At 37.9% G+C, this 17,215-nt stretch overlaps 2 protein-coding genes across 2 annotated transcripts; one reads left to right on the top strand and one right to left on the bottom strand.

Annotated features, from left to right (window-relative positions):
* Nucleotides 1-1,272: 1,272 nt before the first annotated feature.
* On the bottom strand, nucleotides 1,273-4,160 carry LOC103449527 (probable lactoylglutathione lyase, chloroplastic). Its single transcript, XM_008388856.4, has 9 exons — nucleotides 3,820-4,160; nucleotides 3,309-3,513; nucleotides 3,065-3,189; nucleotides 2,900-2,964; nucleotides 2,522-2,734; nucleotides 2,352-2,399; nucleotides 2,004-2,111; nucleotides 1,665-1,805; nucleotides 1,273-1,551 (listed from the first exon to the last, which is right to left on the bottom strand). The coding sequence occupies exons 1-9, from the start codon at nucleotides 3,956-3,958 to the stop codon at nucleotides 1,510-1,512; spliced, it is 1,086 nt and encodes a 361-aa protein (XP_008387078.1). The 5' UTR covers nucleotides 3,959-4,160; the 3' UTR covers nucleotides 1,273-1,509.
* Nucleotides 4,161-8,623: 4,463 nt separating this feature from the next.
* Nucleotides 8,624-15,796, top strand: LOC103449519 (protein phosphatase 2C and cyclic nucleotide-binding/kinase domain-containing protein-like). Its single transcript, XM_008388846.4, has 15 exons — nucleotides 8,624-10,377; nucleotides 10,595-10,726; nucleotides 10,830-11,060; nucleotides 11,160-11,285; nucleotides 11,801-11,863; nucleotides 11,957-12,039; nucleotides 12,188-12,419; nucleotides 12,494-12,810; nucleotides 12,993-13,080; nucleotides 13,189-13,255; nucleotides 13,510-13,787; nucleotides 13,912-13,977; nucleotides 14,101-14,222; nucleotides 14,792-14,948; nucleotides 15,039-15,796. Exons 1-15 carry the CDS (start codon nucleotides 9,343-9,345, stop codon nucleotides 15,282-15,284), a joined length of 3,243 nt encoding a protein of 1,080 aa, XP_008387068.2. The 5' UTR covers nucleotides 8,624-9,342; the 3' UTR covers nucleotides 15,285-15,796.
* The last annotated feature ends 1,419 nt before the right edge of the window (nucleotides 15,797-17,215 follow it).

The raw sequence follows: 17,215 nt of genomic DNA on the forward strand, positions 1-17,215 counted from the left end.
TACTGTTTTTATTATCCTGTTTCTTAGTCCGACACTACACCAAACGCTTCACTAAGTTAGTCCAGCTTAGTCTAGTCTAAGCCAGTCCAGCTTAGTCCCTGCAGCTAGTCCAGTCCGAGACAATCCGGCGCAACAAACGCACCCTTAGGGTTTTATATGAACACCTTGATTTAATTTTAGATTTTTATCGGGAAACAAACGGAAAATAATAACGGTAATTTAAAATCCCCACGCAACGCTACTTCTTCTATTTGGGTATTATACGCGCCAAACTTTGGCTGTAGTGTATGGAAAGGATGATCTTCATATCCCTTCCATCTAATCCCCTTGTCAAATAATCCCGGCTTTTGAAATTTGATTCAACGATTAAAAACAGAAGCTCATTCTAAAAGTTATAATAATTTCAGCCGATGGATCAAATTTCAATAACCTGTATTGTTTGACGAAGATGATTAGGTGGAAGGGATCTAGAGATGAACTCTTTCCCTCAAAATTGACCTCTTTCTAAACTATTTGTCAACTTATATTTTTTTGCAGAATTCATGTGCTAACAATATATAACATTGTGCAAATATTATAAAATATTATGTAAAAAAAGTGAGATGGCAGAGAGTCAAACTTTTGAGAGAATCTCCTTAGCATTTCTCTATTTTAAGTTGGACCAGCTTATTTTTACGTGCAAGGAATATGAATTTGAATTATTTTGATTCAGTTCACCTTTTTAACTATTCCCTTCTTTTACTTACGAGTAATGAATAAGAAAACTGTAAGCTTTCTTTCTTTTAAAATCCGTAATCAAATACCTCAAAATCAAGAATTAGATCGGCAAAGAAAAACTAACTGACCTGACTTCCTTTCCTTACGTCTCCTATTTTTAAGCTCTCCAATTCCTTTCTCTTCCTTTTTCTGTGATCCATGATTGCAACAAATTTCACACCAAAAGAAATACACGCCCTACTCACTTCCCACCAACCCAAATTCCAACAAAATTAGGGTTTATGTTGTCACTACTCACTTCTCACCAACCCGGGTCCAAGGAAAGACCGAAAGTGGCCATACCATACACAGCCATATTCATCTCCTAGTAAATATGCTTAATCTCAGACCGCCGGGAAAGGTCTCCGGCGAGCAAAAACCAAGAGGAACATTATGCATATAAGCCTGTGAAACTAAAACAACTGCTTGAGCAGAATCTGAATCGACCAGAAGTTTTGAGAGGATAACTTCCCACAGCAACGGTGACAGGTGAATTACCAAAAAATAATAACGATATCTCAAACCAACAATACCACTGCAAAACTAATTGTTGTTTTCCTTTTTCTTACAATGTCTGCAACCCTAATCGTGAGATCAATATTTGTTACAAAGGTTATTCAAAGCTAATTATAATTTTATCTACAAAACGGGATTCAATACGTACGTTCAGGAGAACCAGCTTCATAGAATCATCTTGGCCCGAGATTTCAGTTTCAGTATCACAAGCATGGGTACGTGTAAGCCACCTTTAACTCACTCCAATTCCTTGAGGAAATCAACATTATCCACGAAAACCTGCAAGATGAAGATGAGAGATGAGACCTTGTAATCATGGGGTAATAAGCCGCCAACCAACTTTCGGTTGTCAGGGTGCATTTATACGTAAAGCTTAAGGGTATGAGCCATACCGACTTCCATCCGTCAGGATCCAAGCAAGCAGTGATCTTTGTGTTGAGACCAGGTAATGGCCCAGGTTCCCGGGTAATCTTGCCCCCACAGAGTTTAATTGCTTCGGCAGTTTTATAGACATCATCTGTGCCTATTGCTATCTGTTGAGAGAAAAAAGAAACCATTCCCACAAAATTAGTCAGAAGAAAAGTTGGCAGAAAATACATCATTTTCATGTGGTATTCTCACAGTAACACAATAAATCGCGAGAAATTATGCATGCGTGCATAAGAAAACCATTTTACAACAGAAGAAGGGATGTTAGCAAAAGAAGAGGTGGGGAGAGGTCCGGTGTCTACCTGAGCATAAGCATTTCCTTTATCATATTCGGTGACCCCATAATTGTATGTCAACTCCAGAATGGCACTTTTGTCTTCGGGGCCATAACCCATAATTGCTATAGTATACTGGAAGTAATGAGCACAATTATGTCAATACGGTATAGTGACGTAGAAGACAAAAGCTATAGCATTTTTGTGTTATTAGAGTATACTTGAAGTAATAAGTATGGGAGAAATGAGCACAAGGTTATGTTATTCCTGGAAGTAGTGACAATTGTGACAACATGAGAAGCAAAAATCTCTGAAAAAAGCACAAATCTCTAAAAATACTGAAAAACCACAAATCTCTGAAAAAAGCAAAGCTACCTTGTATTCCGGATTATCTCTTTTGCGAAGGAGCTCCATGCCAAAAGCCTAGATGAATGGAAAGGAAACAAGAATTGAGAACCAAAAGCAAATGAGTTCGAAAACAAATTAGCAATGAACAGTAAACACATGAAAGGCAAACAGCATATTTCTGTCCAAACAACTCTTACCTTCTCATAAAAAGTTACAGATCGGTCAAGATCACCCACACGAAGCATAACTTGACACAAGGGCTCTGGGGTAGGCCCTCTTTCCAAAAGTTCAAACTTATAACCATCAGGATCTTCAACAAATGCGATTACTGTTTTGCCCCCTTTGACTGGACCAGGTTCGCGAGTTACCTTGCCACCCTTAGCTTTTACAAGCTCCACAGTCTTGGCAACCTAACCACAAAAACATACGTAAGGTCGAAGAAGATGTCCTTTAAGAACAGACAATCCCCAACAGTCAACAAAACTAGTAACAACAGGAATATAACAAATTGCCATAAAATTTTGCCGCATCAGGCATGCTTAAAGAACAAAATTTAACAAAAAATAATGACTTACATCCTCAACAGCAATACCAAAATGACCAAATGCAGTTCCAATATCATACTTGTCAACTCCATAATCTGGAAGTGCCATCAAGTGAAAAGTGCTTATGGAAGTAGTTCAAAGCACGTAATGCTTTCATTTGGAAAAAAATTGATGAAAACTAGTTGGATGCCTTACTGTAAGTGAGTTCAATAACAAAGTGGGAATCCTCTGGCCCGTACCCAAGAAAAGCATTGGTATATCTTTCCTCGGGTATGTCACGTTTTCGCAACAATTTCATTCCCAAGCACTCTGTGTAGAATCTGCGGGGCACAACACAATTCTATGTGTGAACTCTGCGCTGTCTCATTATAATCATAGGAAAACAGGACATAATATATCAAATCAACAGGATGGTTCAAGTTGCATTGAGCAGACATACTTTATGGTCCTGTCCAAATCTCCAACGCGGTAAACAACATGGAGCATCCTCCGCTTGTCCTGTTTGACCCACTCAAGGACATTTTCGGGGGAAGCTGTCGTGCTAGCTTGTGCGGCATTTCCAGCAGCAGCTACCCCCGTGGTTTTACCATCTCCTCTCAACAGCTTAGAAGCTTTCAGACCGAAAGACGGCGACTGAGGCACAGCTGGTATACAATTCAAAATCATCAAGCAGGTCGAAATGATCACAAAACCTTATCAAATCACATTGTCAATGCCGTAACTTGATTATCAAGAACAAATACAGCCTCAACAATCAAATCCTAAACTTTCTATAAAATTTCCAATCAAGTGCTTCCACACTAATCAAATTACGCATATATACAACCAAATTAAGATCCCCACAACCCCAATTCAACCAAAAATCGACGAATTCAGATCAAAAGACAGCAAATTTAGGATTTAACACAAAAGGGTAAGGAGAAAAAGGCAGACTTCGTATATATATTTACCACTAGCGAGTTGGACGCAAGCGAGTCGCCTTGAAGGAGTGAAGGAAGCGAGGGAAAGGCCCAGGCGAGAAGCTCCGGCGAACCTCAACGTCGAGAGCGAAGGTCTGATTGAAGACGCCATGGGAATTATCCCCACCATCTCTCTCTCTCCTCTCTCTCTCTCTCTCTCTCTCCTCTGGGAGCTTGAAGAATTATTATTTTTTGGGGAAAAACAGGAGAGAGAATAAAGAAATGGGAAGGCCTGGAGGTGTGGTGACTGGTGGAGTGGAGTGAAGTGAGAGGAGAAGCATTGCCGCTTCGTATTCCGATTCGATTGCGATTTTTTGGAGATCCAACGGTCGTGGACGAGGTTGGCTCTGATATGATATGCGTCCCCCCTGTGGGGTAGGGTGGAGCTACTTCTGGTTTGTTTTCAAGTTGGGCCCAGCCCAAGGCCCATTAATAGCCTCATTTCTGCGGAAACGCACCCGATTGGTTTGGTAGTGTTTGGGCACGTGAAAGCCCAAGGCCCAATAATTTTCCAAGTGAATTTGTTAACATGTATACGAAGCCTGATTAATCTTATTGGGCTATATCTATTTGTGGGTTTGTGTTTCAAAGCCGAGACCCCAAGATGCATGAGTAGAAACTGAATACCATATTTATCACGACATTAGAGCACATGTCTTGACTCAACTAATACACATGACAACATTTACTTAAAAATGATTTTGTTTATTACCTTACAAGAATACTTTTTTGTTTTTTCTTTTTTTTGCCTCTAGATATGCACCTTTAAGGTAATATATAGTTAAAAGATGGATGTACGTTGGTAAAAACATTTGTTTTTACACTCTGAGGTGTTGTATACGATTTCATTTCTCAGTAGCTTAAATGAATTCGTGTAGATCCTGTTAACAAACTTTTTAGGCCTAGTATGGTCCACCAGCCTATATCACCGATATTGTTCTAACTTAACCATTTATTGCTAGGTATTAGATTTTATCACAAAAAACTTCGATGACGTCGTTAGGCATAGAAACTCTTGCATAGTAAACTCCCTCTCGTTGTACCGAAATGAAGATCTGATTTAAACTACCACGTACAAATTTTGTGTATTATTTTGTCATGTCTGATGGAGATCCTATCCTCCAACCCCTAAAATTATAAGAAATTTTAACGAAAAGCTCATGGTACTGTTCACTTTAATGAAAAACCACATTTTTACACTAACAAGTCAATCGTAGTAATATTTACTTTACCCTTTATTTTGCCCTTATTGTTAAAACTCAAAATTTTCAAACCATTTTCATTAATTTTCCTAAAATTATATTGTTTGTGAAAAACAAGTGAGGTACGTCCCATGCAATATGCATGAGTTATGACCGACCAATGAGCAAGAACCACGTACATGCATATATCGTATAACATATACGTACATGCAGATGTTGATCTAAGTAGCTAGGTCATGGCGGTGGCCATAAATTTAAGTTGGGGGTGGCAAGGGTTTGTCCAAAGCTGATGTGATACATGCAGCAAGTCGGTACTCATGAGGATTGACATCTATTCTGGAGTTTTATGTTCGAAGCTCGTGAATCGAAAGGATCAAGGCGTTTGAATTTGAATTTTACGATCACTATTAGCTCATTCTACTCATTCACTTCATAAAAATTTAAATAACCCAAATCACTTTCTCTCTTTTAAATGTTCCACATCTCTCGATCCAGAGGCGCCCCTGAGGGTGTGCAAAAGGTGCCACCGCACAGGACCTCCGATTCAGAAAGGCCCTCAAATTTTCTTTACATGTAAACAGATAAATATTATATATTTAAATACGCAAGATAATAATAATTGTCATACTAGCGCTAGTGGTGTAAACCTTTGATCTTCTTATATATGGCTTGGGTTCAAGTCATTGTGGAACTGTTTTACTATTTTTAAGTTTTGCAAATTTATTAAAATAACTAAGAAAATACAGTATTAAAAAAACGAAGGGCTAAGAAAATACAGTATTAAAAAAACGAAGGGCCTCATCTAAATCTTACACAAAGCTCTTAAATTTTCAGGATCAGCACTGTCTCGATCGATAGACTCTGGACACAAAAATCTATAGTGAATCCCATTCCCTCTCATGAGTCACGGCTCTGATCTCCACCACCGCACGGAACGGTAGATCACTCATCTGATCTCCACCACCATTGAAATTGACACTGACTCGCAATTTAGTCACAAGACTCACAGCCCCCTACCCAAACTATGTCATAAAGTCTCCATCCCACAAATTAGACATGTCTAGTATTATCAAAATTCTTTATATCAGGTATGACTTTTAGCATACATCGATATCTAAATTATCTAATCAACTTTTTAATATGTCGATACGTGTCGTAATTGACATGTTATTTAGAAATGTCATCTGTGCATGCTTAATAATACGTTGATCATTTACGTTTTTACTTTGCTTTGTTAGAAAGTTTCGAATGCTGATGGTTGCGTGTTCCTTCATTAATCAACCTCCTCTCACCGCTAGCGGCTTACCAATATGTGCTTATAGTAAAGCGTAAACCATGTTTAGGGAAGAACTACCGATTATCATCTATTTAATCTAAGAGTAAATTGTAGCAATGGTTCATCAATTAAAAATTTATTACCACTGATCTCTCAACTTATCAAAATGTGTAGCTATAGTCATTTTCATCAATTTCTTCAAAATTTTGTCAAAATAAGTTAAATTGGAATAACCATTTATATAATTAGGATCCATCAACTCATCAAAGTGTGTAATTATGATCATTTTCGTCAACTACGTCAAAATTTTTGTCAAAACGAGTTATGTTGGAATGATCATTGCTACAATTAGGTTAAAGTTAAGGGACAATTTCTCCAGTTGAATTAAAGTTGAGGGACCAAAGATAATAGATTTTTAGTTGAGGGACCATAACTACACGTTTTGATGAGTTGAAAGACCAATAGTAATGAATTTTTAGTTGAAAATAACTATAACTATTTGTTATCACGTTTTGATAGCTACAATTTACTCTTAATCTAATTGAAAATCATGATGACAACTTTATTACTAAACCCTATTTAATTGCTGAGTGTTCACTCATTCATTTGTACTTGTCCATTTCTTTATGATTTTTCTTCCCACATAAAGTAAAGTAAAAGAACATTAAGAGGCCACACCATCCACAGCCGCACATTTACCCTTTTTCTGGTTGCTCCACCATTTTCCCACGCCCACAGGAATGCGATCATGATCCATGTTCTCGTCTTAAAAAGTATACCCTAAAAAGCAGAAGCAGCGTCACACGCTTTCTTGTTTTTATAATGTGCACGTAACTTACAAGCTCACCACAGAAACATTTACATGGTTTACTTAGAACGTATCATGAAGAATCACGGTGTAAGTAAAGCAAAGAATTTGGTTCTTATCACTTGATTGCAAGCAAAGTCTAAAAAGGGAAGAAATCGCAAATCTCGTGTTGTCAAGTTGGTTGAGGTAACGTGTCATCTTATGCACAAGTTCGTATTTTTAGTAATATAGATCAGATTATAGCTAGTATCACTTGACTAAAGAAAGATCGTACCATTTGTTTGCTTGTTTTTGTCTAAGCATGAGGTATCCCACACCCGACAATGTATAGGACTAATTTTTAGTGGGACTCGAAAAGGCTAAAGATATTTCCGCCCACCTTTGGTCACATTTAAACTACACACGAATTTTCAATTTTTTTCAAAAAGAAATTAGTTGGAGGCTTAGCTACGACAGTCCACTATTCTGAAGTCCGAAAAAAAAAAATCAAGGTTAATTCAAGGGGGCATGCATATCTTTTCGAAGTGAAGGGCCACTAGGGAAAGTTTATGTGATTACGAGTGAACGTGGGAGGCTTTCTCATTCAAAGTATGGAAGATGGTCATATGCACACATACCTTGGTAAAAGCATAATTCAATTATTGCGTGAAAAAAGAAACCAAAGTGTGACAAGGGACGCATTCTACAAAGTCGTTTTCATTTCCCATATAACCACTAAATTTTTAGTTTACGAAAAATGGTAGGAAGACCATTTTACAAATCATATTTTGTAAGAGTGGCACCGAAAGTTGATGGTTGAATTTATTGTTTAAATAATAAAAAAAGTAATAAAGCAAACAATTGTCGTATCATGTGATCTACAAAATATAATTTAAGTAGATGATCTCTCAACAACATCCTTAATCTATATATGCCAGAAATCCTAGAGAATGGTCGCATCATTTTTCATCTATCATTTTAATTATATATAGAAAAGAATTTTTATGAATTATTACGAGAAAAAAAATATTACTAATCTTTTTACAAAACAACACTAAGTTACAAAGATAAGATTTGAAAAATGTTACACACTGTCGTGACCAGTAAGTTGCATTGTCGGAATTATGATTAAAGTTGAAAATTTTCATTTTTTCATGATTGAACGCCATTTGGCGCACACTCTCGTGATTGGACACCATTTGACAACATTTACTAACATAATTATTAACGGTCAATCTAACAGAAGTATGAATATAAAAGAAAAGCGCAACTTTATATATGAAACTAAAATAGAAAAAACTTGATGAATAAAAGTTTGAAAAATGATGTACTTTAAGATATTGAAGTGAGAATTACTATAAATTTACTTTTCCAAACAAACGTACCATAAAAACATGAAAGTGAAGAACACTTCCCGTCACGGAGCGTGGAAATAGCATCGTCCACAAAAACACATGCAGTGACATTTGCATAGGCCAACACTGACACGTGACACCGGTCTAATCCGCAACCCGCACCCCACCACTCCCTGTCCCCACGCGCCTTCCCCTTCCCTCTTCCCCGATCCCAAACTCTTCCCCAAAGCAAAAGCAAAGTACCTGCTGAGTGAGTCACTCAAGCAAACAGATTTCTGGGCTTCCTCTGCAGAACCCAACTCTCTGTTTTCCAATATTTCACATTCAGAAGTGCTTTTCCAGAAGTGCGTTTAGTTGCTTCTATTATTGTATTTTACTGTAACGGTTGTTGTGAGAGGCACAGTAGATCAAGAACGTCGCTTTCCAATTTGCTGGACAATATCTAACAGTTTGAATATCTCATAAAGGTTTTGGAAATTAATACTTTTTGGGGGGTCGGTTTCCTTTCATTCTCTGAAAGTGTAGTTTTCTGGGCAGCTGTGGAAGATAAGGCTGGAGAAAAATCCAACAAAATCTCATTTATTTTGCTCAAAGAAGCAGAGGAAGCAGAGTCATTGCGCTCGTTCGAACTCGAATGCTCGAAACTGATGAATTTTCAGCTAAATTTGGCAACTGGGTTCGATTCAATTTGCAGTTTTGAATGATGGGTTGTATAGTGATTGAGCTCGTTCAAACTCGAAGCTGATGAATTTTCTGGTAAAATCGGCATTTGGGTTCCTTTCGATTTGCTTTTTCGAGTGATGGGTTGCAGAGTGATTGAGCTCGTTCGAACTTGAAACTGATGAATTTTCAGGTAAATTTGGCATCTGGGTTCGATTCAATTTGTGTTTTTGAATGATGGGTTGTGTGTATTCGAGAGTTTGCATTGGAGAGGTTTGTTCTCCGAGAGTTCCGAAATTGAAAGAGAATCAGGATGTGAGGAGCACTGAGATCCCAGTGTTCTCTCCTACTTCCTCCAATGGAGAAGTAGGTGAGCTTCAAGACCAGTTCAACCAGTCTGACTTAACTGGGGATGCTGAGGTGGGTATCACTAGGCTCCGTAGGGTTTCATCACAGTTTCTGCCTCCCAATGGATCAAGAACTGTGAAGGTTCCTTCGGGAAACTTCGAAATGCGGTATTCTTTTTTGTCTCAGAGAGGTTATTACCCTGATGCTCTTGATAAGGCTAACCAAGATAGCTTTTGCATCCACACGCCATTCGGGACAAATCCGGATGACCATTTCTTTGGGGTCTTTGATGGTCATGGAGAATTCGGAGCTGAGTGTTCGCAGTTTGTGAAAAGAAAGTTGTGTGAGAATTTGCTTAGGAATAATAAGTTTCAAGTGGATGCTGTCGAGGCGTGCCATTCTGCGTTTATTGCAACCAATTCTCAGTTGCACGCTGATAGTTTGGATGATAGCATGAGCGGGACAACTGCAATTACGGTTTTGGTTCGAGGTAGGACAATATGCATTGCAAATTCGGGTGATTCAAGGGCCGTTATGGCAGAGAGGAAAGGGGATGACATCGTGGCTGTGGATCTTTCAATTGATCAAACCCCATTTAGAGTGGACGAGCTCGAAAGGGTTAAGCTTTGTGGTGCAAGAGTTCTTACGTTGGATCAGATTGAAGGGCTGAAGAATCCAGATGTGCAGTGTTGGGGAACCGAAGAAGGCGATGATGGTGATCCACCTAGATTGTGGGTGCCAAACGGAATGTATCCTGGAACAGCTTTTACGAGGAGTATTGGTGATTCGACTGCTGAGACAATTGGGGTTGTTGCCAACCCTGAAATCGTGGTTTTAGAGCTTACACAGAATAATCCTTTCTTTGTTCTTGCTAGTGATGGAGTTTTTGAGTTCCTTTCTAGCCAAGCTGTGGTGGATATGGTAAGGTATCCTGCTTTCTCTTTGTTGCAATTCAAGTGTGGAATCTGTTAGACTTATTTATCTCTGATTATTGAATGCTTATAAGTTCGTTGCCACTGATTATGATTGTTTGTTTGCTTTCTTATTGTTGGGCATGATGAGTTTAGTTTGGTTGAGTATTTCTTCATGGTTTTTTCTATTTTTTCCACTTCTCTTGATTCTGTTACTATATTTACAGGTTGCAAAATTTAAAGATCCCCGTGATGCTTGTGCTGCAATTGTAGCTGAATCATATAAACTCTGGCTGCAGTATGAAACTCGTACAGATGATATTACAGTGATCGTTGTGCATGTAAATGGGCTGACTGATGTAAGAGGACTTGCTGTCCAAACAATGACCTTTTTTGTGCATTGTCTTCATGTGAATATGATATGCTGAAATGTAGTCAACTAATAATGTCTTTTTATTATAGACGTCCATCCGTCAATCAGTAAGCCCTGCTGCTGCTTTACGACCAACTGTTCCTCAAGTTGTAGAGGTTACAGGATGTGAATCTCCTTCACCCACTGGGTGGAACTCTAGCAACCAGCGCACCAGACATGATTTGTCAAGGGCACGCCTTCGTGTGATTGAGAGTTCTCTAGAAAATGGGCAAATTTGGGTTCCTCCACCGCCATCCCACAGAAAGACTTGGGAGGAAGAAGTATGCTTTCTGTTCGTCGTGATTTGTATGAAAGAGCAGAAATTATGCCAATTTCTTTATCGCGAGTTCTTACTCTGAAAATTTGCTTTTGGTAAATAGGCACACATTCAGCGGGGTTTGCACGACCATTTCCTCTTCAGAAAGCTTACTGATTCTCAGTGTCAGGTGTTATTGGATTGCATGGAAAGGGTTGAGTTCCAGCCTGGAGATGTTGTTGTTAGACAGGTTCGTTTTCTTTAATTTTTCCTTTTTCTTGTTTATAGCGATAGCCTTTCATTGCTCTTGCGCATAATTGTAGTGCTTTTGGCAGAGTCATGAGTGGCAGACATGGACTTATCACATCACCAATCTGAAAAGAATTAATATATGTAAAATGCCTATCAATTCGGGTGTAGTTCAAATTTACTTGGAATGCTTTTACAACTGCAGGATTCAGGATCGTGAACTTCTACAGAAAGAAGAAAATAGTATATACAAACTCATGCTTACCCCTATGGCCAAGAAATTTATGTAACTAAAACAGACATATTTACAATTTATGTAACTAATTTACCGGGACCTCCTGCCTAGTAAATGAGTGGTCCATAGGGTTGCAATATTAGTTTAATTTTTGAAGTTACATTCACAATGCGGATCCATTGCCAAAAACAGCCTACAGACTCCATGTACAAAATATAGAGAAGTTAAATGTTACGATTTTGTGTGGTTATATTACATGTAACAATTATTGTATTTTGTAGGGTGGTGAAGGTGACTGCTTTTATGTTGTTGGCAGTGGAGAATTTGAGGTGTTGGCAACCCAGGTTTTAAATATATCCTTTTTCTACTTGAAATTCATTTGGGTAATTTTCATGAGGCCCCACAGCTTTTTTGTTGACTGGATATGATCATGGCAGGAAGAAAAGAATGGAGAGGTTCCAAGGGTTCTGCAGCGCTATACAGCTGATAAGCTGTCATCCTTTGGGGAACTAGCGCTAATGTGAGTTAATTATTTCTACCTTTTTTATCTGTTGGTTTAGGAAATGGCTGTTTAGGCTTTCCTTCGTCTGTCTGATTCCTCTTGTAATAGTGCATCATATGTTTTTCTAATTTCTATTTAATTGATTCTGGGATATATGGTACTACAGGCATAACAAACCACTACAGGCCTCCGTTCGAGCTGTGACCAGTGGAACTCTTTGGGCTTTGAAAAGAGAAGACTTCCGTGGAATTTTAACATCAGAGTTTTCTAATTTGTCATATTTGAAGTTGCTTCGATCAGTGGATCTTCTATCGAGGCTGACAATCTTACAGCTGAGCCATATCGCCGATTCTCTGTCTGAAGTTTCCTTTTCAGAAGGCCAGACAATAGTCAGTAAGGTACTTTATTTTTGTTAAGAATATCATTTACTCTTTATTCCTATATTTGATGTGTATTTCACATGTATATGCAGAGTGAAGACCTAGTTGGATTATACATTATCCAGAAGGGAAAAGTGAGGATTACTTTTGATGCAATTTCAGCTAGTAGTTCAGTTGTCCGGAGTCTCAAGTCTGACTATCAAAAAGAAGATGATTATCCTCAGAGCAGTAAAGAACTCTCAGTGGAGAAGACGGAGGGAAGCTGCTTTGGTGAATGGGCACTTCTTGGAGAACATATTGATTTGTTTAGAGCAGTTGCTGTGGGAGATGTCACCTGTGCTGTTTTAACGAAGGAAAATTTTGATTCAGCCGTTGGCCCTTTGACAAAGATTTCTCAGGATGATCAGAAGTATGTTACTCTGGAAGTCTCAGTTCATAAATTTTACTAATCTACCTTTTTGAAGTCCATGCTTAACACTGGAACTCTCTAATGGCAAATGACAGTTTCTTAAAGTTTTTTTTTTTTTTATAAGACAGGATATCTCATGACTGTTGCATATTTCTGATGCTGTTGGTTGATGTCATTTGTAGGTCAAGGGATTATTCTTCAGAAGTTCCAAAGGAATCTGCCAAGAATATTGATATGTCTGCTCTTACTGAAGTCCAGTTGTCTGATCTAGTATGGAATTGAGTGTCCTGCTTGTTTATATGTTTCTGAGTTTCTAAGGATAAATGCTTAATTGAGTTATTGTGTCATTCGTTGATGCTATATATTTTTCCATTTTAGGAATGGAGAACAATTTTGTATAGCACTGACTGCAGTGAAATTGGAGTTGTTCGTTTAAGAGATTCAGGTTGGTTGTTTGTGTTTTAGGGTTCGTTTCATTTTTTGGTTTTATTTTGTTAGATTGGGCTTCTACATGATGCAGGATTTATGTTGAAGCAATAAATGATGTATCATTTGTTAGACAAAGAAGTCAATAACGTATACTGCATCGAATGGGGGAGACCAATTAGTAGATGCAACATTTTGAGAAGAATTTATTTTTGTTTAAAACAGTACATAAGCTGACAGGAATTCTTCTTGTTAAATCTGATTGCCTATCAGAAAAATTGCTCAGTTTGAAAAGGTTTTCAAAGCAAATGGTCAGAAGGATGGGAAAGGAAGCGCAAGTGTTAAAAGAGAAGGATCTAATCAAGAGTATGAGCTCTTCAGCGTGTGTGCCACAGTTTCTGTGCACATGTGTTGATCAGACACATGCTGGCATACTGTTTAATACTTGCCTTGCTTGTCCGTTGGCTTCGATACTTCACACTCCCCTTGATGAACCGTCTGCCAAATTTTGTGCAGCCTCTCTAGTTGCTGGGTTGGCAGATCTCCACAAGGTCCATCGTCTGGAAATAGCTTATTCCACCATTTTGTTTTAACTCCTAGTGCCGTGACTGTTTAAGTAACATCTTTCTTTCTCAACATCTCTCATTTTATTTTTCTTTGTAATTTGACTTTCAGAATGACGTTCTCTACAGAGGGTTGTCTCATGATGTTTTAATGTTGGACCAAACAGGATATTTACAGGTTTGTAATGTTTTGTTTTTCATACCAAATCGTGTTCATTCATAGTATCTGGATTGACGCTGGAATAATTGAAGAGGGGGAAGATGAAATATGCTTAATTACTAAAATTTTGCTATATTGTAGCTAGTGGACTTCAAGTTTGGGAAGAAGTTATCCGGCGAAAGAACATATACAATTTGTGGCATGGTGGACTTTTTAGCTCCAGAGGTAGTCCAGGGAAAAGGCCATGGTTTTCCATCTGACTGGTAATAAGGCGATACATTCTTTGTTTATCCTAAACTAGATATTCTATACATCACTAAAAATTTATGTAGCTTTTCATGAAAATATGAAATAAATTCTATAAGAAGTAAATTATTCAGGATTAGACAGTATGGAGGCTTAGAGAATTTGCAAGAAATTAGAGGAAAATGCTTGACAGAAATATTCATACAACAACAACAACAAAGCCTTATCCCACTAAGTGTTGATATAAAATTCTCGACAGAAATATTCATAAAATTACAAAATCAGTATTAGGATTAATGGTATAGTGAGAATATATGCTAGAGGACTTTGAGTGTATTTGCGAGAAGATGTGATTCTACTAGGAAATCCGGTGAGATTTGCAAGTATCTAGATTTGTTTAAGATCTCTGGGAAAAGTTTTAAGATGGAAACAGATCCCTTCTTTTGTTGGTAACGGCGGAATTATTGAAGTTTTAGGCATTGAGATCGAAGTTGTATATATATTTCATATTGTTTTATTTTATGGTTGCCTTGACCATATCTTTCTGAGACCTCCTGCAGTCCTGAACTTGTTTGCAAATTTGCAGGTGGGCATTAGGAGTGTTGATATACTTCATGCTACGGGGTGAAATGCCATTCGGCTCATGGAGACAAAGTGAGCTTGATACATTTGCAAAGATCGCAAAGGGACAACTAACTCTACCGCAAACTTTTAGTCCTGAAGTTGTCGATCTCATCACTAAGGTATTGTAGGAATCTTTTTACTCTCTCTCTCTCTCTCTCTCTCTCTCTTAAGGAATTTTCACATGCTTCTATTTATAATAATATGTTCAGTTACTCGAGGTTGATGAAAACACCAGACTAGGAAGCCAAGGTTATGAATCTGTCAAAAGGCATCCCTGGTTTGATGGCACTGATTGGGAAGGGATCAAAGACCGTAGTTTGCCCGTTCCTCATGAGATCACCTCTCGTATAACTCAACATTTGGGAAGTCACTCCGAGGACTGTTCTGTTCCTCTAGCTTCTCCATCTCGAAATGGAGAAGAACTCGAAACTCCTGAATGGTTTGACGACTGGTAGAAGGATAAAAAATACACGAATTCCCACATTTGTAAAAAATTTCCAGGTGGGGGTTCGTCTCTGCTGTGAGATTTGACTCAGAGGACGTACAAAACCCATGGAGGAAATGCAGAAGTTACAATCCTGAGATTCACCTTGCCTGTGGTCCCGTTATATTTTACGTGATTACATAGTAGCTGCATTAGAAGAGTATATATCTTCTGGGATCACAGGCCGCTGCTGATAGCCATTTGACTAGTTCATGGAGAGGCCGGTTCATGAATTTTCTGTTCCTTTCATTCTCTTTTTCTTTTCGGCGAATTTCTCCCCTCTGTAAATACGTATATGTGTAGATGAATGAGGGGTCATTCCTTGATGAATTTATACGTTTCCAGTTGTACTTCTACGGCTCGCGAGTCTCCTAGTATTCATTGTTCGTATCGATTACTGTTGGAATTCGCTTGTATCATTTTCTTATGTGTTGCAGATACATGGATCTCTGAGTAATGGAAAACCTTACTGATTGATCTCCAGCAAGTTTTATTAAATCTTGTTCTCATTTTCTCTGATGCTTTGATTGTTCAAATACTCATATAGCTTGTCGATTTCAAGGGCCAAGGCTTAAAAATGTTTGGTTGTTCGGCCATAGGGTCGGGACATAGGGTCGGGACACCATCGCGGACTTGGGTAGTGTTGTGTGCGGGGCCGAACATGTTCTTCAACTCTTGACCATGAACTTGCTTCACTTGTTGCAAGTGCCACTTGGAGCTCCAAATGGAACCACAAAAACTCTTGGGGTTCTCCGATGTATCTCGGTATTCCGGATGTTTTAATCGTTAATTTTTTAGTTTTGTTTTTAAAATAAAGATATAATGGTTAAAACAACTGAAATATCAGGTATGTTAGAGCATCCTAAAGAACTGACGGAACCAACCTTACCACCTTTAAATGTGGGTCTGCAACTTTCATCAACATAATGTGTTTACTTTGTCAAACTAATTCGCTGGTGTTCTTTCTGATCTCTACGTATTTCACCGCTCTATCGGAAATTCTCTCTGCTCTTGCGTACTCCAATTTGGTAGTTTTCACCACATGTTCAGAGTTGAGCTTGAAATTCAACTGAGGACTTAAAAAGTCACCTACATACACTTTACGCCCAATTATTGCGGGTAAGGCTGGCTTTTGTATGAAGTACTTGCGTTTATGCGGGTTCAATGGTTCATGCTAGAAATTATCTTGGAGGGTGACAATTTATTTATTTTATTTCATGAAGAATCTAGTGGAAGTATTTCTTGAAGAAGTACATTGTCCACAAAGCATCGAAAACTGCTTTTAGAATCAAGAATCGCTTTTAATTATTTTTGCCAAATATTGCTAAAGCATTTTAGTTAAAAAAAAAACGCTCTTAAGCATTCTAGAAGGATCTTCAAACAGAGAGAAGAGAGCACCTATTGGATCCTATTCCAATTAAGAAAGTATAGGAGTACTATCACAAATGGGGTCATCATATATTTATATAGTGCAGGAAATTTTTTTTTTTTTTTTAAATGAATAATTGATTACAAGTTACGTTGTCTTGAATTAGACAATAGCAAAATTAAATTAAAAGAAAAATTACACATAAAGTATACTTTTAATACTTAATTGTATATTTAGACAACACTTTTTAAATATTTCAAAAAGAGACAAAAATTAATACACGTAGAAGATGACCTCATATATTTTCTTGTATGGAGTGTAAGTTACAAAAATACCCTTTATATCTAATAACCCTTTCTTTTAAAATTTAAAAACATAGAAATCAATATGTAGATAAACCGACTGTCATTCGAAAAGCAAAATGGATAATTATTGAGATATCATAAACCCACGAAGAGTGAAACTGTGCTTGTGTTTTGGCTATTCATGCCCCTCGAAAAGGAATTGTTGAGGGAGGTTTTTTTATCATTTTC

This window comes from Malus domestica, chromosome 02, assembly GCF_042453785.1.
Source record: "Malus domestica chromosome 02, GDT2T_hap1".
Taxonomy (NCBI): domain Eukaryota; kingdom Viridiplantae; phylum Streptophyta; class Magnoliopsida; order Rosales; family Rosaceae; genus Malus; species Malus domestica.

Bases quoted from the DNA above. Each gene is read 5' to 3' on its own strand.
- LOC103449519 (XM_008388846.4), top strand. From the start codon at position 9,343: ATGATGGGTTGTGTGTATTCGAGAGTTTGCATTGGAGAGGTTTGTTCT. The intron at 13,978-14,100 runs GTTTGTAATGTT...GCTATATTGTAG, and splicing joins ACCAAACAGGATATTTACAG to CTAGTGGACTTCAAGTTTGG. The intron at 14,223-14,791 runs GTAATAAGGCGA...GCAAATTTGCAG, and splicing joins CATGGTTTTCCATCTGACTG to GTGGGCATTAGGAGTGTTGA.
- LOC103449527 (XM_008388856.4), bottom strand. From the start codon at position 3,958: ATGGTGGGGATAATTCCCATGGCGTCTTCAATCAGACCTTCGCTCTCG. The intron at 3,514-3,819 runs GTAAATATATAT...ATTGTATACCAG, and splicing joins TTGCGTCCAACTCGCTAGTG to CTGTGCCTCAGTCGCCGTCT. The intron at 2,965-3,064 runs GTAAGGCATCCA...TGGCACTTCCAG, and splicing joins TGTTATTGAACTCACTTACA to ATTATGGAGTTGACAAGTAT.